At 35.1% G+C, this 25,406-nt stretch overlaps 3 protein-coding genes across 7 annotated transcripts in view; 2 read left to right on the top strand and 1 right to left on the bottom strand.

Annotated features, from left to right (window-relative positions):
• Positions 1-18,278, bottom strand: part of LOC101890371 (fringe glycosyltransferase) — a 79,266-nt gene extending 60,988 nt beyond the window's left edge. The window contains exon 1 of the mRNA XM_059126069.1: positions 17,558-18,278. Within this exon, the coding sequence (XP_058982052.1) occupies positions 17,558-17,686 (129 nt within the window). The 5' untranslated portion in view covers positions 17,687-18,278. The remainder of the gene's footprint in view (positions 1-17,557) is intronic.
• Positions 35-5,838, top strand: LOC131803988 (uncharacterized). 5 transcript variants are annotated; one of them, XM_059126066.1, is made up of 3 exons: positions 35-2,835; positions 2,907-5,655; positions 5,727-5,838. In XM_059126066.1, the coding sequence occupies exon 2, from the start codon at positions 3,102-3,104 to the stop codon at positions 5,568-5,570; it is 2,469 nt and encodes an 822-aa protein (XP_058982049.1). In that variant the 5' UTR covers positions 35-2,835; positions 2,907-3,101; the 3' UTR covers positions 5,571-5,655; positions 5,727-5,838. The 5 variants fall into 5 exon arrangements, with proteins under 5 accessions (XP_058982049.1, XP_058982047.1, XP_058982051.1 ...); XM_059126064.1 differs by having other exon boundaries at positions 2,927-5,655; XM_059126068.1 differs by having other exon boundaries at positions 36-2,835.
• A 2,621-nt stretch (positions 18,279-20,899) lies between the features above and the next one.
• On the top strand, positions 20,900-22,104 carry LOC131803941 (trichohyalin-like). Its single transcript, XM_059125916.1, has 2 exons — positions 20,900-21,913; positions 21,994-22,104. The coding sequence occupies exons 1-2, from the start codon at positions 20,900-20,902 to the stop codon at positions 22,102-22,104; spliced, it is 1,125 nt and encodes a 374-aa protein (XP_058981899.1).
• The last annotated feature ends 3,302 nt before the right edge of the window (positions 22,105-25,406 follow it).

Here is a 25,406-nt window from a genome sequence, read left to right on the forward strand (position 1 = left end):
ATTATTGTTTACAAGTAAGCGATTTTTGTGTAATAAGATTGTGTTTGTTTCTATTTTTAATCAATGCTGTGATAGTAATATTAAGAATATTATATTATCTTGTAGATCCCCTGAAGATGCAATTTATACAATTGCGAAATATCGGAGATCAAAAATGAAATAAAATAAAAAACTGGCCTAAAGCTCAAAAAAACTCATATTATTAAATATATTGGAAAATAGGTCGAAAAAACTCACACTTATAATATATAACACGGAGAGCACGCCGAATACCAACAACATGATCTACAGAAACATCAAGTATAAAAACAACATCAAACACAGCATTAACAAACACAAAAACACAAAAGTGAAGATTGCCAAAACAAAATGCTCTTTAACTTTTCTAATTCGATGTCGTAACAACGGCATCATTCCTAACTTTATTAAAAATGCCTTAAAAAATATTCACAATATTTTTAAGACACCTCAAATATACCACATTAAAAATACATTAAAGGGATACATTGATACTTTTCAAAACAAGATTCTCAATCTACTAATTAAACAGAAACATTACGAAATAAAGAACAATCAAAGGGATCAACAAAATATAGAAAAAACTTTGGGAGAAAATCTAACACAACAAGAGATAAACATAGTTACTCAAAACGAAAGCAAAATAATATCGAACATGGAGAACGAAATAAAAAACACACAGAAAAGAAAATTCGAAAAACTTAAACAACAACAAATGATACAACTTGGCATAAAACAGAATGATAAATGGTTTGTAAACAAAACAAACACTCAATTCCCCGATGACGTGAAATGGCTTCTTTCGCTTGGAGAGAAATTTGGACTTCCAACAACAAAATCACAATTCCCACTATTTAAACTAATAGCAGACGGCGAAGACGTAATACAAACATGGAATGACAAAGAACAACAAGAAATGATGAGGACAAAGTTCACAACAATGATAGACACACATATGAATAAGATGAAAGAGAGTGAACGAGATAAATTTATCAACAGCACAGTGGGCCGCACCAAAACTTTTTTGAAACAAAATAAAAATATATTAATTTTAAATGCTGACAAAGGAAATGTTACGGTTGCAATGGACATTAATGACTACAAACAGAGGATGAACAGTATTATTTCAGATATGATGACATATCAACGGGTGAACAAAGATCCAACAACAGGTTTGATAAAAAAGAATAATGAACTGGTGGAGGAGCTATACAAAAACAACATTATTACGACAATGGAAAGGAAAAAACTCAGAAGTGACGTGGCTACAGCTCCAAGATTGTATGGACTACCAAAAATCCACAAGGTAGATTTCCCGTTACGCCCGATCTGTTCTTCAATCAATTCTCCGTCGGAAGAACTGTGCAAATATGTGGTTAAAATTTTAAAAAATCTTACCAAATTCTCCAAATATAACGTTCAAGACTCAATGGCGTTCAAAAACAAAGTTAAAAATATGACGATTAAAGAAAATGACAGGATGGTTTCGTTTTGACGTAGTATCACTCTTCCCAAGCATACCGATAGATCTTGGTATTCAAATAATCGACGAAAGGTGGGAAGAACTAAAAGAATACACAAATATGACAAAGGGCCTATTTTTAAGTATTCTAAAATTTTGCATTAAAGACAACCGATATTTCAAATACGACGACAAGATATATAAACAAAAGAAAGGACTGCCAATGGGTTCACCAGCTTCTCCAGTTGTGGCGGATATAGTCATGGAGAAACTCTTAGACACCTGCATGGAAAAACTGACAACAAAACCCAAAATATTAACGAAATACGTGGACGATCTTTTTGTGATAACTGGGGAAGATGCAATCAATGATACATTGAATATACTTAACAGTTTCAGCAACAATATCAAATTCACCATGGAGGATGAAATGAATGGATGTTTACCATATCTAGACACAATAATATATAGAAATAAGGACAAATTAGAATTAGACTGGTATCAGAAACCCACGGCATCGGGAAGAATTATAAATTTCTTTTCGAAACATCCCAAGCAAATGATTATAAACACTGCAAAAAATTTAGTACATAGAGTAATGAGCATTAGTGACGAGAAATTCCATAACAAGAACAAACACAAAATCCGAGATATTCTAACAAACAACAATTTTCCAATAAGAATAATAAATAGATTAATAGGACGACGGAATACTACTAGAGAAACCCAAAAAGATGAAAAGATATATAAATCTATGATTTACGTACCAAATTTATCAGAACGATTCCAGAACTCAAATTTATATGACAAGAACAAATATATAATAGCCCAGAAAAACAACAACACTCTCAAAAAGCTATTTAGCCATACAAAAGACAAAATACAAAATCCTGATAAACACAATGTGATATACCAAATACAATGCGATGGCAACCCTAACGAAAAATGTGGGAAATATTATGTTGGTACCACAAAAAATAAATTGAAAACTAGACTATCAGCCCATAAGTCTGATTTAAAAATGAGAAACCAAAATTACACACAAAAAACAGCGCTTGCGGAACACTGTATATCAAGCAACCATCAGCCAAACCTTGAACAAGTAAAAATACTGCAAACGGAAAACCATTACCACAGAAGACTCACATTAGAAATGTTACACATCAACAATCTACACACAACAGAGAGAATAAATTTTAAGAGCGACACAGATAACGCAGCTTATTGCTATAGGCATTTGACACAAAAGAAGAGATCGTGCAATATGTAAACAAAATCAGTGCAATATTAACAGCCGACGATGATAGTGCATTCTATCGTAGTTATTAAGTTAACTTGACGATTATTGTTTACAAGTAAGCGATTTTTGTGTAATAAGATTGTGTTTGTTTCTATTTTTAATCAATGCTGTGATAGTAATATTAAGAATATTATATTATCTTGTAGATCCCCTGAAGATGCAATTTATACAATTGCGAAATATCGGAGATCAAAAATGAAATAAAATAAAAAACTGGCCTAAAGCTCAAAAAAACTCATATTATTAAATATATTGGAAAATAGGTCGAAAAAACTCACACTTATAATATATAACACGGAGAGCACGCCGAATACCAACAACATGATCTACAGAAACATCAAGTATAAAAACAACATCAAACACAGCATTAACAAACACAAAAACACAAAAGTGAAGATTGCCAAAACAAAATGCTCTTTAACTTTTCTAATTCGATGTCGTAACAACGGCATCATTCCTAACTTTATTAAAAATGCCTTAAAAAATATTCACAATATTTTTAAGACACCTCAAATATACCACATTAAAAATACATTAAAGGGATACATTGATACTTTTCAAAACAAGATTCTCAATCTACTAATTAAACAGAAACATTACGAAATAAAGAACAATCAAAGGGATCAACAAAATATAGAAAAAACTTTGGGAGAAAATCTAACACAACAAGAGATAAACATAGTTACTCAAAACGAAAGCAAAATAATATCGAACATGGAGAACGAAATAAAAAACACACAGAAAAGAAAATTCGAAAAACTTAAACAACAACAAATGATACAACTTGGCATAAAACAGAATGATAAATGGTTTGTAAACAAAACAAACACTCAATTCCCCGATGACGTGAAATGGCTTCTTTCGCTTGGAGAGAAATTTGGACTTCCAACAACAAAATCACAATTCCCACTATTTAAACTAATAGCAGACGGCGAAGACGTAATACAAACATGGAATGACAAAGAACAACAAGAAATGATGAGGACAAAGTTCACAACAATGATAGACACACATATGAATAAGATGAAAGAGAGTGAACGAGATAAATTTATCAACAGCACAGTGGGCCGCACCAAAACTTTTTTGAAACAAAATAAAAATATATTAATTTTAAATGCTGACAAAGGAAATGTTACGGTTGCAATGGACATTAATGACTACAAACAGAGGATGAACAGTATTATTTCAGATATGATGACATATCAACGGGTGAACAAAGATCCAACAACAGGTTTGATAAAAAAGAATAATGAACTGGTGGAGGAGCTATACAAAAACAACATTATTACGACAATGGAAAGGAAAAAACTCAGAAGTGACGTGGCTACAGCTCCAAGATTGTATGGACTACCAAAAATCCACAAGGTAGATTTCCCGTTACGCCCGATCTGTTCTTCAATCAATTCTCCGTCGGAAGAACTGTGCAAATATGTGGTTAAAATTTTAAAAAATCTTACCAAATTCTCCAAATATAACGTTCAAGACTCAATGGCGTTCAAAAACAAAGTTAAAAATATGACGATTAAAGAAAATGACAGGATGGTTTCGTTTGACGTAGTATCACTCTTCCCAAGCATACCGATAGATCTTGGTATTCAAATAATCGACGAAAGGTGGGAAGAACTAAAAGAATACACAAATATGACAAAGGGCCTATTTTTAAGTATTCTAAAATTTTGCATTAAAGACAACCGATATTTCAAATACGACGACAAGATATATAAACAAAAGAAAGGACTGCCAATGGGTTCACCAGCTTCTCCAGTTGTGGCGGATATAGTCATGGAGAAACTCTTAGACACCTGCATGGAAAAACTGACAACAAAACCCAAAATATTAACGAAATACGTGGACGATCTTTTTGTGATAACTGGGGAAGATGCAATCAATGATACATTGAATATACTTAACAGTTTCAGCAACAATATCAAATTCACCATGGAGGATGAAATGAATGGATGTTTACCATATCTAGACACAATAATATATAGAAATAAGGACAAATTAGAATTAGACTGGTATCAGAAACCCACGGCATCGGGAAGAATTATAAATTTCTTTTCGAAACATCCCAAGCAAATGATTATAAACACTGCAAAAAATTTAGTACATAGAGTAATGAGCATTAGTGACGAGAAATTCCATAACAAGAACAAACACAAAATCCGAGATATTCTAACAAACAACAATTTTCCAATAAGAATAATAAATAGATTAATAGGACGACGGAATACTACTAGAGAAACCCAAAAAGATGAAAAGATATATAAATCTATGATTTACGTACCAAATTTATCAGAACGATTCCAGAACTCAAATTTATATGACAAGAACAAATATATAATAGCCCAGAAAAACAACAACACTCTCAAAAAGCTATTTAGCCATACAAAAGACAAAATACAAAATCCTGATAAACACAATGTGATATACCAAATACAATGCGATGGCAACCCTAACGAAAAATGTGGGAAATATTATGTTGGTACCACAAAAAATAAATTGAAAACTAGACTATCAGCCCATAAGTCTGATTTAAAAATGAGAAACCAAAATTACACACAAAAAACAGCGCTTGCGGAACACTGTATATCAAGCAACCATCAGCCAAACCTTGAACAAGTAAAAATACTGCAAACGGAAAACCATTACCACAGAAGACTCACATTAGAAATGTTACACATCAACAATCTACACACAACAGAGAGAATAAATTTTAAGAGCGACACAGATAACGCAGCTTATTGCTATAGGCATTTGACACAAAAGAAGAGATCGTGCAATATGTAAACAAAATCAGTGCAATATTAACAGCCGACGATGATAGTGCATTCTATCGTAGTTATTAAGTTAACTTGACGATTATTGTTTACAAGTAAGCGATTTTTGTGTAATAAGATTGTGTTTGTTTCTATTTTTAATCAATGCTGTGATAGTAATATTAAGAATATTATATTATCTTGTAGATCCCCTGAAGATGCAATTTATACAATTGCGAAATATCGGAGATCAAAAATGAAATAAAATAAAAAACTGGCCTAAAGCTCAAAAAAACTCATATTATTAAATACATTTTATATTCACATCAGATCTCTGCTTGAGAATAATATGAGAAATATAAATATTAAAAATTTGTAAAGGTGGTAGCAGAGGGGTTGGGCTGATTTGTATCATCCATTAGTAAAAATATTGGGATATGCGAAATTTGAATAGAATCGGAGACTTATTTTTGACCCCTTTTTTGGGAAGATATCATCTTTACAACGGTTTTTGTATTGTTAGAAATATTAAGATGTATGAAATTTGGTGCCAATGACAAGAAAGAATCGGATCTTTATTTCACATTTTATGAGCGATTCGGTTATTCAGAATGTTAACACTTTGGGGGGAAGGTACCAGAAGGAGTGGTACCCATCTTTACACCAGATCATATGTTAATAGAAATATCGAGATACAGGGTGAGATAAAAAAATAGCAACAAAGTCAAACGCCATAATTTTTAAAAATGTTATTGAATGAAAGCAAAAAATGTCGTAAATAGCATCAACATTTGGAATAAGTTAAGATTTGTTCGAATTGGTCACCTTTGGCACGAATTATGACCTTCAAATGAAATGGCCAATGAAACCGTCACACGCTGCCCAAATGTTGCTCGGCGGTAGTTTGGGACATTCCTGGCGAAGCGCTTGCTTGAGGTGCTCGAAACTTTGGTATTTTTTAGTGCCAACCTTGATTTCCGAAATAGAGAGACAGACACAATAGTCCAACGGATTGGTATTCGGAGATTTTGGTTGCCATTGTGCGCTGGAAATTAACGAGGAACCTCATTTTGTGACCATTCTTGGGTGGCGCGTGAGTGCGATGGTGCTGAGTCCTGTTGGAATGTCCAAGGTCTACGGTCAAAATGTTTGTGTGTCATCCAGAATATTTCCGCGATAATATTCGGCAATTATTCTGATCCACGATCGATTCATACGAGCGGAGAGTGACCATCGGCTGTTGTGGCGACCCACACCATCACCATGGCCGGCAGTATCAAGGTAACGAGTGATGATACGAGACACAAAATATTCATTCGCATTTAAATGCTGGAGTGCTCTAACAATAGCCACTTGTGGTTTTCCAGCCAAATAAAAAGAAATCACACTATCACGCTTGGTTTCCATCGGGAATAACTTTTTTTTCTGGAAAATTCTCACCAAAGTGCTTTTGTACGCTTGTAAACAATATAATGAGTTGTCACTGGAACCATTTTAACAGCTGTCGGACGAGTGGCTTAGAAATTGCAGCATTCTGAAGTTGGTTGCAGTTTTTTCATCTCACCCTGTATATAGCCTTTTAAAGACAAACAATCACCTAAAGGTCTTCTAAAAATAGAAGACGTGCCAAAAATTGTCATAGATTGAAGATCTTTTTTATAGCTACCATAAATTTCAGCTTATCTGGTTACTAAAGATAATACCTTCTGGAGACCTTCAATGGATATACAAATTTCTATAAAGGCTCTGAAGTTATTCCAAAGGTCTTGAGTTACATGTTTCTTAATTTTTTTATTAGTTTGAATATCCCCTTTAAGATGGAAGCACGTTTTCTTGTCGCTTCCGTTGTAACGCTTGATCATATTTATCGGCGGAGTTTCTTTTACTTACAGTCAATCTGCGAAAAAACTTTCTATCTTATGCTATTGAAAGTTTTATATATCGGTGCGTGTTTGGCTATATTCTCCATTTGCGAAGCTATCTTATTTGACATAAGACTCAGTTCGTAGTACTTAGCGTTTTAGACGTTTCGAGTCGAAGAGCCGGTAACTGGATTTTTGAAAAGTGGTTTAGATAAAAATTTTTTCGTACTTTTTTTATTCAGATCCGCTATTTGTTTAGTACTGGGACTTTGAATATTTTATTTTTAATTATTTGAATTGATTTCGATGTATATTTTTGTGTACATCCTTGGCTAAGCCCCAAATAGTCCACCCTTCAGTATTCCTCATACATATATATAGATCTTATATTCGACACTTCCAAGATTTCAACTTCATTTCCCGACCGCATTGGCTTTAAATTTGGATTTTGAGCTTCAATTAAATGGCCTTAGGTTGTTTTTTTTTTTTTTCAATATCGGCCGATGTTATGTTATTTTTTAGTCAAATTACATGAATGGGTAAGAACTATTCGAAAAACAAAACTGTTCAATAAAGGTGTACTCTTGGGTGTGGTCTCCATAAAATGGTGCCTTACGATTTTCAGCATGTTGAAGGTTTAAAATATGTATTTTCCTACCAAACTTATTGTATATATTTTATAATATCTCAAAAATCTCCCTCATTTGCGCCAGTCTCCATTTTGAGGTATCCTTCTGATATTCGGTACTTTTCAGGTTTTAGATCCATATTCTAATCGCATTGACTGTAGTTTTTCATTATCGGTTCCCACTGAATAGTAATTTTCCCTTCGAGAAAAATCAAAATAGGTCTGTCCGGAATTTTGGGTTCGATTTTTTTTTGGTACGTTTCGTACCATTCTAGTTCGAATTTTAAAAAATCCCGCCTTGGGATATTTCCTCGCACTGAAAGTAACCCTCATGCAAAGTTTCACGATTTGTTGGTCCTTTCTTCACACTCTTCGCATGGGCGTTGGTATCACTTTACTCTTTAATTATTTTATATAAATTTTTCTTTTCCATCTCTGTTGCATATCAAAATGCAAGGATCTCTCCCGCTTTCATTTTACTACTCTCCATGTTTGGGCATTGCATTTCTTTCCCCAACATTGAGATTGATGACCTCCATCAGTGAGATCGTATAAAAATGCACCTGTTCGCTTATTTTTTTAACGGTCTGTCTGTCCGACTCCCTGTTTGCCTTCTACCAATAACGAATGATTATCAGTTCAATACAAATACAAATGAAAAAGCAGAGTAAACAATACATTAAAAAGAACAACAGCAACAAAACCCACAACAGACTCTCGAAATATAACAACACTACATTAATTTTTCCCCATTTTTCTTAGTACTATGTATGTGTGTGTATGTGAATGAGTATTTTCTTATATGTATGTATTTGTTGTTGTTGCTGTTTTGTTTTCAAGCCGGGTAATAAACCAAACAAAAACCTCTGTTAAAAGACCATAAACATTACTTACACAATTCGTACGGTTTTTTTTGTTGAGCCGAAACCCAAAAGACGGAGAACCTGAAAAGATAAACAAATAACCCATATCCCCCTCACATGCTCCTTCTCCCTCTACCACTCTCTCACTTCATATCTGTAGCTGTTTGAACACTCCCGTTGCAACCACAGACTTTGTTCAATATCATAGTTAGCGCTCTGTTGTTGTTCTTCAGCTCAATGTTGATGGCGTTTTCTGCTATTTATCGCTTTGCCACTGACGACTCGACTCCTTCATAAATAGCAAGTTGTTGTTGTTTGTTGTTGCACTGCAAAGTTATTGTGGGAGCGAGTATGAAGCTAAATGCAACGACGAAATTCGATATACCAGTCAATGCATTTAATATTCAATAAAATTTTCATTAAAGATATTTCGTTATTTGAACTGATTTTTTAGTATTGTTTCTGCTGTTGTTGTTGGTTGTGTCTTAATAAAACAACAAAATGTTTAAAGAAAAAAAAAAACCTCAGAACCACTGGCTGTAAAACAAAGAGACCGATTGAACGAATCAAATCAAAGCAAATGTCTAGAACAAAGGTGTTGATTTCATTGACAATTATTATATTTATGTTCGAATTTGTGGGACTGTTGTTGTTGTTGGTGACGGTGATTTGTGTGAATTGAATGAATTCAAATTAAACGCTTAAAATTAAATGAATGGAGCAACTGTTTTCTGACAATAGCAAGAATTAAAAATTTCTATCCCACACATAGAAGGAGTGAAGAATACGACATTTATTACCACCATTGATGGTATCCAAATTATATTAGCCACTAATTATTTGATTGATTTATGTTTATTGTCATCCGATGTACGTGAAAAGTATTAAAACAGTTAATAATAGTAGATTCTATTTCATTTTAAATATCTCAAAACAAAACCAGTAAGGAAAGCTCAAAAGTCGGGCGGGCGGGGACTATATGATACCCTACACCACTATGCATATTTAGAAGGACTCTCGTAAAAGAAAGGTTTATATTGCAATTTCTGAGCTCTCTGACATATCTGGTACAAAATATCATTATGGTAGAGTGCATATTCCGAAAGTTGGAGATTTAAAAACCAAATCGGATGAAACATATATATGGGAGCAAATTTAAAATTCTTCCTTCTATGCTAAACTCGGTTGAATTTCGTGCACAATAAACCTGAAATCGAATAATGATATATATGGAGGCTTTATCCAAATCTGTGCCGATCTTCATAAAATTGAAAACAGCTATTTCTTGGCTGCATCTGATATCTGTTACCAAATATTATTCTTGTATCGTGCGCCAAATTTGAAGTACTTATTTCTATACTGAATTCGGTCTGAAGTGCCAAAATTCACACCATTTAGATTGATATTAGACATTTGGTGCACAAGAAACCTAAAATCGGATGAATATATGGGAGCTATAGCTATATCTCAACCGATTTTCACCAAATTTGAAGCACATGCTTGTAGGCTGAAGACGGACAGACGGACGGACGGACATGCATAAATCGCCTCAAAATGTGATCCTAAGCTGATCATCATAAGGAACTAAGGGTCTATCTCGTTTTCTTCTCCATGTTACAAACAAATGCACAAAGGCATAATACCCTTACCACTATGTGGTGTAGGGTATAAAAATCAGTCGGTTTTGCGACAGATGCATACTCCCAGCCTTGAGTTATGATTATTCAGACTGTTGACCCTTCAAGGGAGAAGTTCCGATGCAGTTGGCCAATATTTTCCAATTCAGACCTAAGTCTGAATAAATATTAAATTAAATTTAATATTTTAAATTAAATATAATTAATTAAATTTAATTAAAGAAATCGAATATTTATATCCAATTTTATGCGAAATTATAGATTTCGAAACATTACGCATTCATATCAGGTTTCTGGTTAAGGGAAATATTTAGATACAGCAAGTTGTACAGAATCACCGACTTGTTTTGCAAGTTATGACACCTAGAAGTATTTGAAATTGTGTCCGTTGTGGATAAGTTAGCAGAAAGGGTTGGTAGATATCTATCATCTTCACAACAGATCTTGCGTTAGCAAAAATATTTGGATGTGTAAAATTTTAAGACAGATGAATTCTTATGTCGTGTTCAATGAGGATTTTGTTTCACAAAATTTAGAACCGTTTGTGGGTGATGTACCAGAAGGGGTGTGCCGATATATTCCATCTTCAATGCAGATCTTATGTTAGTAAAATAATAGCAAATGACCCCTTGTGGGGGAGGTAGCAATAGGAATGGTCTAATTTACATATACAGGGTGAGATAAAAAAACTGCAACAAAGTCAAACGCCATAATTTTTACACTTTTTTTAAATTTTATTGAATGAAAGCAAAAAATGTCGGAAATAGGATCAAATTTTAGAATAAGTTTAGATTTGTTCGAATTGGTCACCTTTGGCACGTATTGTGGCCTTCAAACGGCCAATGAAACCGTCACACGCAGCCTGAATGTTGCTCTGCGATAGGTGCACATTCTCAGCTGACCTCTTTGGCAAGTAAATACGATAATTTTGTTTGTTTACAAACTGCTGGACAACGAATGCTTTCTCATCGGAGACGGAGAAAACCAAATTCGGCAATTCACCACTTTCGGCCAAGCGAAGCATATCTTTAGCTCTTTTGAGTCTACTTTCTTTCCGTTGCGGTGTAAGTTCTTGCACTTTTTGGAATTTCAATGGTTTTACACCAAGCTCATTTTTCAATATTTGCCAAATAGAATATACGAAATGTCACTGGAATAATTTTAACAGCTGTCGGACGAGTGGCTAAGAAATGACAGCAGTTTGAAGTTCGTTGCAGTTTTTTCATCCCACCCTGTATAATGGGGCTATTTGTACAGAGACGCTAACCCATGGAGAACCCCAAATACAAAATTCCAACAATTTAATTGGAAATTGTGGTCAAAACTTGCAAAGTATCTAAATTAAGTTAGATTTGAGACTGACGTCACTCAAAGACGAATCCTATTGATATTCTGTACAAATATAGATTTATTTCTAAAATATATCTTCGATAATTTTATATTCATTGTGCACCAAATGAATAATATCAGCCCAAATAAGATGGATTTTGGTACATTAGATCGAATTCGGCCTAGAAGCAAATCTATCAATATTGGCGAAAATCGGTGCATATACAGCTAGCTATAGCTTCCATTTGTTTATTTTATCCAATTTGATATTTAACTCTCCAAAAGCTAAAATATGATCTCCTTAACAATGATATTAGTTTCAGGATACCAATTTCACCCTAGGAATAATGTTATTAAATTTTGTCGAGATCGGTCTTTTATGTCCATGTTTGGACCAAATTGTATCAGATTAGCTTCCATCTATATATTTCATCCGATTGTATATTGAAGCCATTTTAAGATTGTAAAATGAAACGATATTTAGCAGGAGAAGTTACATGCAGCGGAAACTTGCAACTGTGAAATTAAGGAGAAATTGATTCAGAATAAAATATATCTCACATAGGTTAAGGGTATCATATAGTCGGCCAGGCCCTGTTTTTAAACTTTTCTTAATCGTTTGTGTGAAGTGCGAAACTTTATGGTAAAAGCAAAAAAAAAAAAAAAAACTTGGATGAAAACTTTAAAATACCCAAAATTTGTATGGTAGTCATATGTGAGGTCATACCGAGCAGGGGAAAAACATATTTTCTTTTCAATACAAGAACTTGCACGCATAATATTAATAGAAAACAATTAAAAAATCTATAAGTTCTGCCGGGCCGAACTTTGAATACCCTTCACCATTTGGAACAAATTTAAAAATTTTTAAAAAAATAAAATCCGTTAAAATTTCTGTTAAAATTTTTAAAATACCGAATGTAGCCGTATATTAGTATCTATACGACGACGTGGACCTGCATAGGCAACTTTTGTCACAAGCTATTACAATACTCAAATGTGAAACTTGAAAAAAATCTGTTTATAATGTAGCTAAAATCATCAAAAATACCGAATATAGCGAGGTACCATGGGGGTTATAAAACGTGGACCTGTACAGACAATTTTCTGTCATAGGCTGTGTAACCATTACGAACTTCAAATGCGAAATTTGAAAAAATAAAATTTGTAAAATCATTAAAATACCGAATATCGGGGGTTCCTTTATGTGAGGGCTGTATATTTCGAGGTGTTACAAACGGAATGACGAACTCAATATACCCTCCATTTCAAAAAAAAAAAATATTGAAGAGTTACATTTGGAATGAATTATTTAATTTACCCTCCAGATATGATGATTGGCATTGATAAGTCAAATACATTGTAGTAATAATTTCCAAAAAACCCATTAAAAATTACTTGCTAACACTGGCTCTTAATATTGCCTGATTTGCATAAAAGGTTTAAAAAAAACTCCAGAAGGACAGATTAGCAAACCTAGTTAAACCGAATTAACAATTATGTCGATACGCATAGCATACTATAGCTGTCGGTCTATTTCTAAATGCATTTGAATTCCATTTTTTATAGAATTTTCACAAAGGTTTTTTTCTTTCTTTAATTCGTTGTTTAAAAACCGAACATTTCCAATTATTACTCGATTGTTTAGGCTATGAAAACATCTCAATTTCCCTAAACAATTTTTCTGGTAAAAAATTATAATATAAAATCCCATAATGTCTGCAATTTATCTAAAAAATTTGTTTATAGAAAGAAAATGAATAAATTTCCCTCCAACAAAAAAAAAAAAAAACAGTGAAACAATAACATTAAAAATTCACAATTGCCTGGATAATGAAAGATGAAAGAAGAAAACATATTTGTCAAACACCGAAGGCTTTTAAGATTTTCAACAGAAAGCACACCTCCTCCCAACCCAACCAACCAATGTTATCACCCGATAGTTACGATCACCGTCAGTGGCATTTGAATAACCGTTTATTTCATTTCAATAAGTAGCTTTTTACTGGAATATCTTGGAGACGAAGAAAGCCAAAAATTCCTGTTGGTTATTAACTTAGTTTATTCAAATTAGCTTTCCCATATTAGTCAAAAATGAATTTCTTAAATGAATAAAATTAAAAACCAAAGAAGTGGCTGCAGTCTCACGCGTCTTACGAACAGATGCATCGTTTGAGGAGATTTTTGTTTTGAAATCACCCATGTCAGACTTGTTTGTTAGTTAGGCTTTCACATTGTTCGAGCCGCTTTGTTTTGTTTATCATTTATTTGTGTGTTTGTTTTAAGGTTGTCGTTTTTTAACAAATGTCTTGTTGGTATTAGAAGATGAATTGTTGGCATTAACATACAAAAGCCAATTATAGGCCTTTTCTAAACTGTATTGAGGGTTTTCTGATAGCGGAGGTATTCCATGTAGAACCTATAATGGTGTTGTAGAGTTGGAAAAACTTCTACAGGTTTTCGATGAAAAGTGAACCTAGGCTAACAAATATATATATGTGCATGTATAGGAATATATGTGAAGAAACTTTGGATGAGTTTAAATTTGAATCGGATGGAACAAATGTATGGTAGCTAGGATATAGCAACTATATATTTGTTATTTCTTGATGAGTCGATTTCCACTAAATTTGAAGGAGGTACTCTTTTCTATTGTATGTGATCTATCGCAGCCTATATCACTGCTATAGAGTTTACATTATGACTTGGAAAAAGTTTGAATATAGAATTGGAATGAATAATACATATGAGAGCTGTATCTATATCTGAATCGATTACCTCCAAATTTGCTAGTTATAACCCGATCATATAATCCAAAATCAAAACTAGTTCAACAAACGGAACTTGAAATACCCTCCACCCATTGGGAACAATTTTGAAAAATAAAAAAAAGAAAATAAATAAATAAATGAAATAAAAAATAGAATCCATTAAAAATGCTGTTAAAATCTTAAAAATATCGAATAAAGAGAGGTATGGTTATATGGGGGCTATACAAAAACGTGGACCTGCACAAACTATTTTTTTTTGTCATAGGCTGTAGTATGCATTACGAACTTCAAATACCAAAATTGAAACAATTCCGGTGAATCAAAATATCGAATATAGGGAGGTAACGTTATAAGGGGGCTATACGAAGACCTAGGCCTGCATAGGGGATTTTCTGTCACAGACTTTACTACCCATTACAAACTATCATTACGAAATTTGATACAGATCCGGTGAATAATGAACCTAAAATCGTATAAATATCGAATATGGGGTGGTACCGATATATGGGATCTACAACTAAATGTGGACCTATGTAACCCATTTTCAATACCAAAAGTCCTGCAGACGAAACACACAATTGAGTACAATTTTATCAGCCTACTTAAATTCGTTCGGAAGGTAAGTGATTTCCACCGACATAGAATTTCATGCTGATCAAGCATATGATATGTTATACCCTCCATACTATGGTGCAGGGTATAAAAAAACCCACAAAGTTTCAGGTGCAGGGTATAAAAAAAAACCACAAAAAACCCTATAGGAATTTGCAATATCCCAATTGAGAGAAAAATATTCCGTGTGCTTTATATAATCTACATACAGAAATACCTGGAGGAAGGCGCTACATAAGTACAATTTGCAAACCTGAACCAATATTAGCATCGAAGGGAAGGTAGCCCTTACATACTTAAAATACGAAATTTCAAACATTTTTTTGCAAATTTGGGCGAAAATCGTAACAAAACGAGAGCTTCTGTCATGTAGAGGCTATAGGAAAAAGTGGACTTAAGAAATAATTCCGTTTAAAAAAATGTGAATTAAATCATCAAAATACCGAAAAAGGGGGGTGGGTTATATAATATGGGGATTATATGAAAACCTGAACCCATACGGACAATTATCTCCCAGAGAAAGTGGTAGTGGTTATATGGGGTCTACCACACAATTTGGACCTCTATGGACAGTTCAATGCAAGAATGTTTTCTGGCAATCAGAACAGCATGCCTTACAGAAAATTTGGTTAGTTGGTAACAAATAATGGACCAATGTGGCCCCCTTCTAAACATAATATACATTTCAGAAAAATATCAGAAGAAACCAGTAAGGAAACGTCAAAAGTCGGGCGGGACCGACTTTATGATACCCTACACCATTATGCATATTTAGTAGAGCTCCCGTAACAAAAGGATTAATTTCAATTAGATCATACCACCTATCAACATTTGGCTTTAGATCAGTTATAGTTTGCTATAGATCGCATGATATCACTTGGAGAGGATATCTGGTACGAAATATGATTGTCGTTGAATTAATTTTACGAATGTGAGGGACTTAAACCCAAAATTGGATGGAACATGTATGTGGGAGCTATAACTATATCTGAACATATTTTCACTTGCTGCGGTGGGATGTACCAAAATACAGGTAATTTGGACTTATATTAGCCATTTGATATACAATTAACCCGTTGAAGATACGTGGGAGCTATATCTAAATCTGATCCGATTAGCACCAATTTCAATAGGGTTCGTTCTTGGGACAAAAAAAAATATTTTTTTTGCAAATTTTCATCTCAATCGGATAATAAATGCCACCTGCATTCACAAGAATACATGGACGGACAGACGGACTGGCATGAATAAATCGACTCAGAAAATGATTCTATTAAGATTCTCAAAAGTAACTATGAGTCTATCTCACTTCCTTCTCCATGTTACAAACAAATGCACAAAGACATAATACCCTAACCACTATGTGGTGTAGGGTGTAAATATAGAAAAATATCAACCTACTTCATACCTTCGGACGCTAGATAAATTTTCTCAGCCGGGCGGACATGGCTAAATCGACATAGAATTTGATGCTGACATACATCTTGTGGGAACTAAAATAATTATTTCGATGAGTTACAAAGGGAATGACAAACTCAATATACCCTTCATAATTCGGTGGAGGTCACTGTAGATTTATTAATTTTTTATGAATTTTTAACTGAAAATTCTTCAATATGATGTTTCGAGATTTCAATAAGAAAACCCTCAAGTTTCGGCCAGCAGATGGTCTTCAATTTCCAAATGGGAATATCAATTTCTTTAGATCAAGCCTACTTCCCAAACTTAGTTTTTTTTTATACCAAACGTCAAGATTTAAGTCTAATCCGTTCATATAATACCAAATGGTACGCAGTCTATTGCCTTTTTGGTACCTTAAGTACCCTTATACTTCAAAATTTGATCCTCATTCCAAATTTAATTTTTTAATTATTTTTTTGGTACGTTTTAGTACACTAATAGTACGAATATCCAAACTACAGCTTTATTTAACACCGACATTGACCCACATGCAAAACTTCAAGATTCTAGCTACAGTCGTTCCGCGTGGACTTTGAATCAGTCACTCGCAGTCACAGTCAAGTACATCTTGCAAATTGAACGCAGTTTTCACCAAAATACTCAGACCGTTTATACATAAAAACGCTGGTATTGGCGTCATCTGTCATAGAAAGCTTGCAGAAATAAAATCGGTTCATGCTTTCCAGAGAACATCAATTACTAACAAAATGCAACTCATTATGCTCTACAAAACTTTGTGTTGAGGGTATTATGACTTTGATTGGACCAAAATGTTTGTAGCATCTTTAAATCTCGGCTCTCTACCCACGATCCTCCTATAATTTGCCTTATATAGATTTAATAATCAATACTTACATCAATATTAGGATATCCATATGAACTTTGGTAGAACACCAAAGTGGTGTAAATGATGATAACGCCTAAAGTCATTGCTTGTAATTGTCGTTTGTAACGTTGCGGCAATGACAGTAAAATAGAGCTCATACTTTAATGAACATCATTGGTGGAGAACTTGTTCAGCGTTCTGGTGTTTGGAGGTAATTCTTTTTTTATTTTTTACACAATGATCGCTTGTAATCCGCCGATCTAGAACAGAAGCACACACACGAACACTGAACGGAAATTTAATTAATTCTGAATTTGAAGCTTTGTGTTTTATTCTCGCTTTTTGTTCTCACAGCTCTGTTGAATTAAATTTTAGCACAATTTTTCTCGCTTTGCATTGTTTGGATTTTTTTTTCTTTTGGAGGGGGATAATTATTTTTCCAATGAACTTGATTTCAATTGACGGGGTTTACAAAAAATAGTTGGTTTTGTTTATAAACATACTTTTTTGCACTGTTTTTATTTTTTTAATTTATTTGTTGTTTATTGATTTTTTATTCACAAAACGAAGCTTCCATAGCTTTGGAGTTTGTAATTTAATTCCCACTTTTGTTTACAAAACAATGCCGCAAACTGCGTTTTTTTTATTCTCAAACGCAGAATGAATATTAAATAAACGTGAACATAAAAAAAAACAAGAAACGAACGCGCCACCAGTTGTATGCCCATGAAAAGTCCAATTGCGACTGATCAATGTTTTCAACTCAGAGATACTTTACGGTTCGGCTCACGGCCAACATAAGACACACAACAGACGGCAACAGATACAATTGGAAGTCGTTGGATATATCTGTTGCATGGCAATGATAAAACAGTGCTCAACAAGTGGTTGAAAGGCACAATCTGCTCTCTTCAATTTCCACTGAGGCATAAACCGGGCTCATGGACACAAACACACTCTCTCCATAGATAATGTGGCTGCTTGAAAATATGGCACAAGTCATTCTCGGCTCTCAGTTGTGCCAAGGCTTGTGTGTATTTTGGCATTGGAGCAAGTGAGGGTTAGTTCTCTCTCTCCTCTCTTCCATTTGATCACCAAACAACTGCAAATTTCCAATTGGTTCACTTCCAGTGGGATTTTTGTTTACATTCCTTTTGGATATAAACATGAGTATCTTTCAGATACTTTTGCTTTTCGTAGAGAGAAATAAAGTGAGAGAGAGAGAGAGAGCTCTTTATTCTCACTTTCTGCTTTGAATCTGTCTCAACTGGTTGATTTGATTTTTTGCACAAGGCAAAAAAAAAAAAAACGAATCAAACATTTTTTTTTTTTTTTTTGAATCATGTGTTGCATTCAAAATCACTTCAATGCCTTTGGCCGAATTTTTTCGTTGCTTTGTTTCGGAGCTTTTTTATACCCTCCACCATGGGTAGGAGGGTATATTAACTTTGTCATTCCGTTTGTAACACCTCTAAATATTCGTCGTAGACCTCATAAAGTATATATATTCATAATCAGCATAAAATTCTAAGACGATTTAGCGATGTCCGTCTGTCTGTCTGTCTGTCTGTCTGTCTGTCCGTCTGTCTGTCTGTCTGTCTGTTGAAATCACGATAGAGCCCACATTATTTGACGTAGACCTTTGAAATTTGGCACAAGTGTGTGTATTGTCCCTAGGATGGTTGGTATTGGAAATGGGATATATCGGTCCACGTTTTGGTATAGCCCCCATATAACGGTACCTCCCGATATTCGGTATTTTGATTATTTTTGCCACATTTTTCCACGGATTTGTCTAAAAATTGACCTTTGTAAGTCGTAATGGATTCTAGCTCCAGTGGGGTAACATTATATGTATGGGTCCACGTTTTCATGTAGCCCCCATATAACGGTACCTCCCGTTATTCGGTATTTTGGTGATTTTTACCACATTTTTCCACGGATTTGTCTAAAAATTGACCTTTGTAAGTCATAATGGATGCTGGCTCCAGTGGGGTAACATTTTATGTATAGGTCCACGTTTTCATGTAGCCCCATATAACGGTACCTCCCGATATTCGATAATTTGATGATTATTGACACATTTTTCCACGGATTTGTCTAAAAATTGGCCTTTGTAAGTCATAATGACTTCTAGCTCTATTGGGGAAACATTATATGTATAGGTCAACGTTTTCATACAGCCCCCATATAACGGTACCTCCCGTTATTCGGTATTTTGGTGATTTTTACCACCTTTTTCCACGGATTTGTCTAAAAATTGGTCTTTGTAAGTCATAATGGATTCTGGCTCCAGTGGGGTAACATTATATGTATATGTCAACGTTTTCATAAAGCCCCCATATAACGGTACCTCCCGATATTCGGTATTTTGATTATTTTTGCCACATTTTTCCACGGATTTGTCTAAAAATTGGCCTTTGTAAGTCATAATGGATTCTAGCTCCAGTGGGGGTAACATTATATGTATAGGTCAACGTTTTCATATAGCCCCCATATAACGGTACCTCCTGGTATCCAGTATTTTGATGATTTGTTGCCACATATTTCCACGGAATCGTTCCGATGATATGAAGATATTGATATTAAAAGTTTGTAGCGGGTGACAAAACATTCGCTGTATAGGTCCCCGTTTACTTTAGACTCCATATAACGGTACCTCCCGATTTTTGGTATTTTGATAATGTAAGTCGCAATTTTAAACGGAATTGGCCCAAATTTGTTATTTGAAATTTGTAACAAGTTCTTAATCCAGTGGCTAAGCATTATATAATATTCCGTTTAGTATTTGGGGTTTGCAATGGGGTATGACATTGTATTTATAGGTCTACGGTAGCAACAACTTTATTTGAGTATGTATAGCGCCTATATGATGGTTTATAAAAGTTGTTATTGTTTGTGCCACAAATTTAGGGTAATAGATTTTAGTTTATCGCCACAGGTAGTATGGTTGTGATTTTTATTGCCTCTGTTTGCTTGATCCTGTTTTTGTACTGTTTCTACAGGTAGTACAGAGTGCATTTTGGTAACAATAACATAATAATTAAATGTACCTGTGGGTTATATAATCAAAACTCTCTTAAATTACCAGTAAACAAAGGTTAACCATAATAATAAAACTAATGTAATATACCTGGCGGTAATAAAACCCTCCCACTCGTCAACTTGGTTCATATACCTGGTACTCTACGCAGATTTTTACAAAACATCTTACCTGGGCAGTAAGTATTTGTGTATATAATAAACCAACTCAACTTTAACAAATCAGTTCACAACGAATCGTTAAACAAAACATAACCTAATACCAACGAAAATAACTGAAAAGTTTTCTATACAGATTTAAAACTGTTCCAATTCGACAATCAATAATTATGCCTAAACTACGTAAACAATCGGCACTACAACGTCAACGAATTATGAGGCAACATCTTCACAGTTACCGTGAACGGAATTTAAATGACGATCGGCTCAGAAACTCTCAACAGTTAGCAACAAGGAGACAGGATCCTGAATATAGAGAAAATGAGCGAGAAAGGGATAGAGCAGCACATTCAACTCGGCGCCAAGCAGTAAACTATAGATCTGCGGAACAAGAACGGGATATTTTGGCACACTCTATTCTCCGAATGAATTCCAGTTATCGAGCAACTGAACAGGCGCGCGATGCTTTGGCTCACGCTAATCGAAGAATGGATCCAACGTATAGGGAAGAAGAACAACAGAGGGACACATTGGCCCATTCAGTTCGAAGGATGGATCCGACGTACAGGGAGGAGGAACAACAAAGGGACACGGTAGCCCACTCAATGCGAAGAAGGGATCCGACGTATCGCGAAGAAGAGCAAGAGAGGAATACACTTGCACACTCTATCCATCGGATGAATGCGACATTTCGGGAAGGAGAACAAGAGAGGGATACTGTGGCTCGATCTGTTCGGAGAATGGATCCAACATACCGGGAGGAGGAACAACAGAGGGACACTTTGGCCCACTCTATTAGGAGAATGGATCCAACTTACAGGGAGGAGGAACAACAGAGGGACACTTTGTCCCACTCTATTCGGAGAATGGATCCAAGTTACCGGGAGGAGGAACAACAGAGGGACACTTTGGCCCACTCTATTAGGAGAATGGATCCAACTTACCGGGAGGAGGAACAACAGAGGGACACTTTGGTCCATTCTATTCGAAGAATGGATCCGGCGTATCGTGGAGAGGAACGAGAAAGGGACTCTTTGGCAAGATCTATTCGGCGACAAAATGAAGAATACCGCCAAGTCGAAAGAGAGAGAGACACAGCAATGCACCGAGTACGTCGAAGAAATCCAGTTTTCCGTATTATGGAACAAGAGCGGAACACTTCAGCTCGTCGTGTCACCAGACAAGTTGCTATGCAAATGCAAGAAGCAGAAAACAGGATGAGAAGTTGCCGCGTCCTTATTCATCGTATGAATCCTACAAACAGAGAAAATATAAACATGAGACAAGCTCTGAGAAGTTCAGCAAGGAGAAGAAATTTGTCGCCGGATTCGAGGTCACAACAACAAATTCAAGATACTTTGAGGTGCAGAGCTAGGATAATTTCCAATTTTTGCAATATTATCAAGAGCGGACCCACAGAAGTTTGTATTTGTTGTGGAGGTCTTTGGTTTGTTACTCAAATTAAGACTCTCCGCAAAACATTTGTTCTACAAAAATACCCAAATTTAAGTACAGTTTTTTTCCTTTCAGACCAGTTTCCATCTGATAACGATATATATAAATTCTGCAACACATGCCACAAAATAATCAATGCGGGGAAGGTTCCTTCTATGTGTCTCTCAGAAGGTCTACATTTTCCAGCTATTCCGAGTGAACTTCAGGGCTTGACGTCGCTGGAAGAAAGGTTTGTTGCGCCACGAATTCCCTTTATGAGAATAGTTTCATTGGGTTATAATCGACAGTGTGCTGTAAGGGGTGCAGTAGTAAATGTCCCCATTTCACTCGATTCCACCGTCAACATCCTTCCAAGAACGGCCGATCAAACTGAAGTTATCCAGGTTCATTTGAAGCGAAGAATATCTTACACACACTATTTTATGTCTGAAACGATTCGGCCCGGCAAAATTTTCGAAGCAGCAAGATACCTTATTGAAACCGAATTGTACAGGAAACATGAAATTTGTATTTCATCTGAATGGTTGGCCAATATGGGTCCTGCTGATCAAGTGCCGTTTATAGCAAATTCCGAAGATCGAAGTCTATTATCGAGCGTCATTGATTTTAACTTAGATGAAGATCACATTGAAGAACATAACCCCCAAGAAACCCTCTTAGATTATATTCCAGTCGAAAATGTTCAAATTCAAAATATTGAAATAGCTCCTGGTGAAGGCCATAGACCCATGGATTTGCTATTAGATGAGGACTCTGAAGAGCTATCATTTCCCACTATATACTGTGGTATTAAAAGAAAATCTACAGCGACAATAGCAAAATTGATAAAATCTGAAGCCCGGCGTTATGATAGAAGATGTGCGCGGGTAGACAAAGTCTTATACTCGTATAAAAAATTAGAGTTTTCTAAAATCAAGAACAGTATTTCTACTTGTTTGAGGAAGAAAATTGGTACTCGCAATTATACTGCAACGGATGCTCTTAATGACCGGTTCATACAAAATATAGTGCAGCACGACGAAGGGTATCACATTTTGAAAGGCGTGCGGTCTTCTCCAGCACATTGGGAGGCAGAGAAAAAGAAGGTCTTGGCTATGATCAGGCAATTTGGCATTCCAACGTTCTTTATAACTCTTTCTGCTGCTGAATCACAATGGCCAGAATTGATCGTTATATTGGTAAAAATTGCAGAAGGAAGGAATATTACCGAAGAAGAGGCAATGTCATTTAGCACCCAAAAACGGTACGAACTAATTAGGTCAGATCCAATTACATGTTCCAGGTATTTTGACCACAGAATAAGACACCTCTTCAAAAGTTTCACGGTTAATGGTGGAATATTCGACGAGTTTAATGTAATCAAATTCTACTGGAGAATAGAATTTCAACAGCGAGGGTCTCCTCATGTCCACGGCATATATTGGCTAAACAATGCCCCTTTGTTTGATATATCAGATCGAAATAGCTTCCAACGTGTTACGGATTTTGTAGATAAATTTGTTTCTACAGATTCGTCTAATAGCGAAATCCAAGACATAGTCCACTACCAGCAACACAACCACGGAAGAGCATGCCAACGTGAAATAAGAGGTCAAAAATTCTGTAGATTTCATATACCATATCCGCCAATGTCTAATACGGAACTTCTTTTGCCGTTTTCGGATGATGTAGATGAGCAACAATTATCAGCTCATAAGTGCAACTATGACAAAATTTATAATTTACTTAACGCAAAGTTAACAGATATAGAATGTGAACGATTAAATAATTTTGATCAGTTTTTGGCAGACCCACGGATTAATATGGACAAAGATGAATATCTTGCGGCGATCAGATCTTCTCTAAGAAAACCTAAAATTTTTCTTAAAAGATCCTTCAAAGACAGATCAATAAATGCTTTTAATTCGCGGATTTTAAAAATGCACAAAGCAAACATGGATATTCAATTTGTTCTGGATGCTTATGCATGCGTGTCATATATAGTTAACTATATAAACAAGTCGAATCGGGGTGTTTCACGTTTGTTGCAAGAAACAATGAACGAGATACGTGAAGGAAATTATTCTGTAAAACAAAAGTTGCAGCATATAGGTAATAAATTCATATCAGCATCCGAAGTCTCAGCCCAAGAAGCAGCTTACAATATCTTGGGAATGCATTTGTCTCAGTGTAGCAGCAGTGATGTTTATGTCAATACTCTCTTGCCAGAAAAACGTGTTCGCATACTAAAACCGAGGCAAGAGCTTCAAAATCTTTCTCCTGATTCAACCGATATTTATGTATCGAATTTACTTGAGCATTATATTCAAAGACCGGATAATCTAGGCGATGTATGTTTGGCTTATTTCGCTGCACATTATACATACTCTAAGACATTGCGCAAAAGGAATCGTCAACATGATGAGGAGGATGAAGATATTCTTGAAGATGACGAGGAACATCCTGATGATGTCGGGGCTTTGTTTCGCTTAAAAAATAATTCGGGTTACGTATATAAAAGAAGAAGTCCGGCTATAATTCGTTTTCCCTCATTTAGGGCCGACTTAAACAGGGACGACTATTTTCGCACATTGGTTATGTTATACTTTCCATGGCGTAACGAAGACGAAGACATTATAGGAAGAAACAACGAAGATACCTGCTCTATCTACATGGATGTAATTGAAAGGAACCGACAGCAGTTTGAAATGTTCAAGGATGGTGAATTACATGATATATTGCAAAGTATTCGTGAAGACAGTGATGGTGGTGAAGACCATGCGAGTAACGATAACATTACAAGTGACCAACTTTTAGACGAGGAGTTTAGAGCCTTGGTTGTTCCAGAATTAGAGGAAAATATAAATGTCTTCGACATTGACAACCACCATGAAGATGACCTGGAATCAGAAGCCAATGTACACTTAGTAAGACTCCCACCATTAGTAAATTTCGAAGAACTTCAGCATTTAATCAGAACGCTGAACAATAAACAGCGGTCTTATTTTCAACATCTTTTACAAAATATAGTTCAGAAAGTTCGATTTTATGAGTATGTTGCGGGAGGAGCTGGCGTAGGAAAAAGTCGCCTTATAAAAACTATTTATCAGGCAGTTACTTTTAGATATAATTCTATACCTGGCGCTAATCCGGATTTGCCAAAAGTATTATTAAGTGCTCCTACCGGAAAAGCTGCTTTTGGAATTGGAGGTGCGACATTACATTCACTTTTTTCCCTTCCAG

The sequence above is a fragment of the Musca domestica genome, unplaced genomic scaffold (assembly GCF_030504385.1).
Source record: "Musca domestica strain aabys unplaced genomic scaffold, Musca_domestica.polishedcontigs.V.1.1 36, whole genome shotgun sequence".
Lineage (NCBI taxonomy): Eukaryota > Metazoa > Arthropoda > Insecta > Diptera > Muscidae > Musca > Musca domestica.

What these genes read in the sequence shown, in the direction of transcription:
- LOC131803941 (XM_059125916.1), top strand. Translation starts at nt 20,900, where the DNA reads ATGCCTAAACTACGTAAACAATCGGCACTACAACGTCAACGAATTATG. An exon ending in CTCGTCGTGTCACCAGACAA is followed by an intron (nt 21,914 to 21,993) that starts GTTGCTATGCAA and finishes TCCTACAAACAG; the next exon opens with AGAAAATATAAACATGAGAC.
- LOC131803988 (XM_059126066.1), top strand. Translation starts at nt 3,102, where the DNA reads ATGATCTACAGAAACATCAAGTATAAAAACAACATCAAACACAGCATT.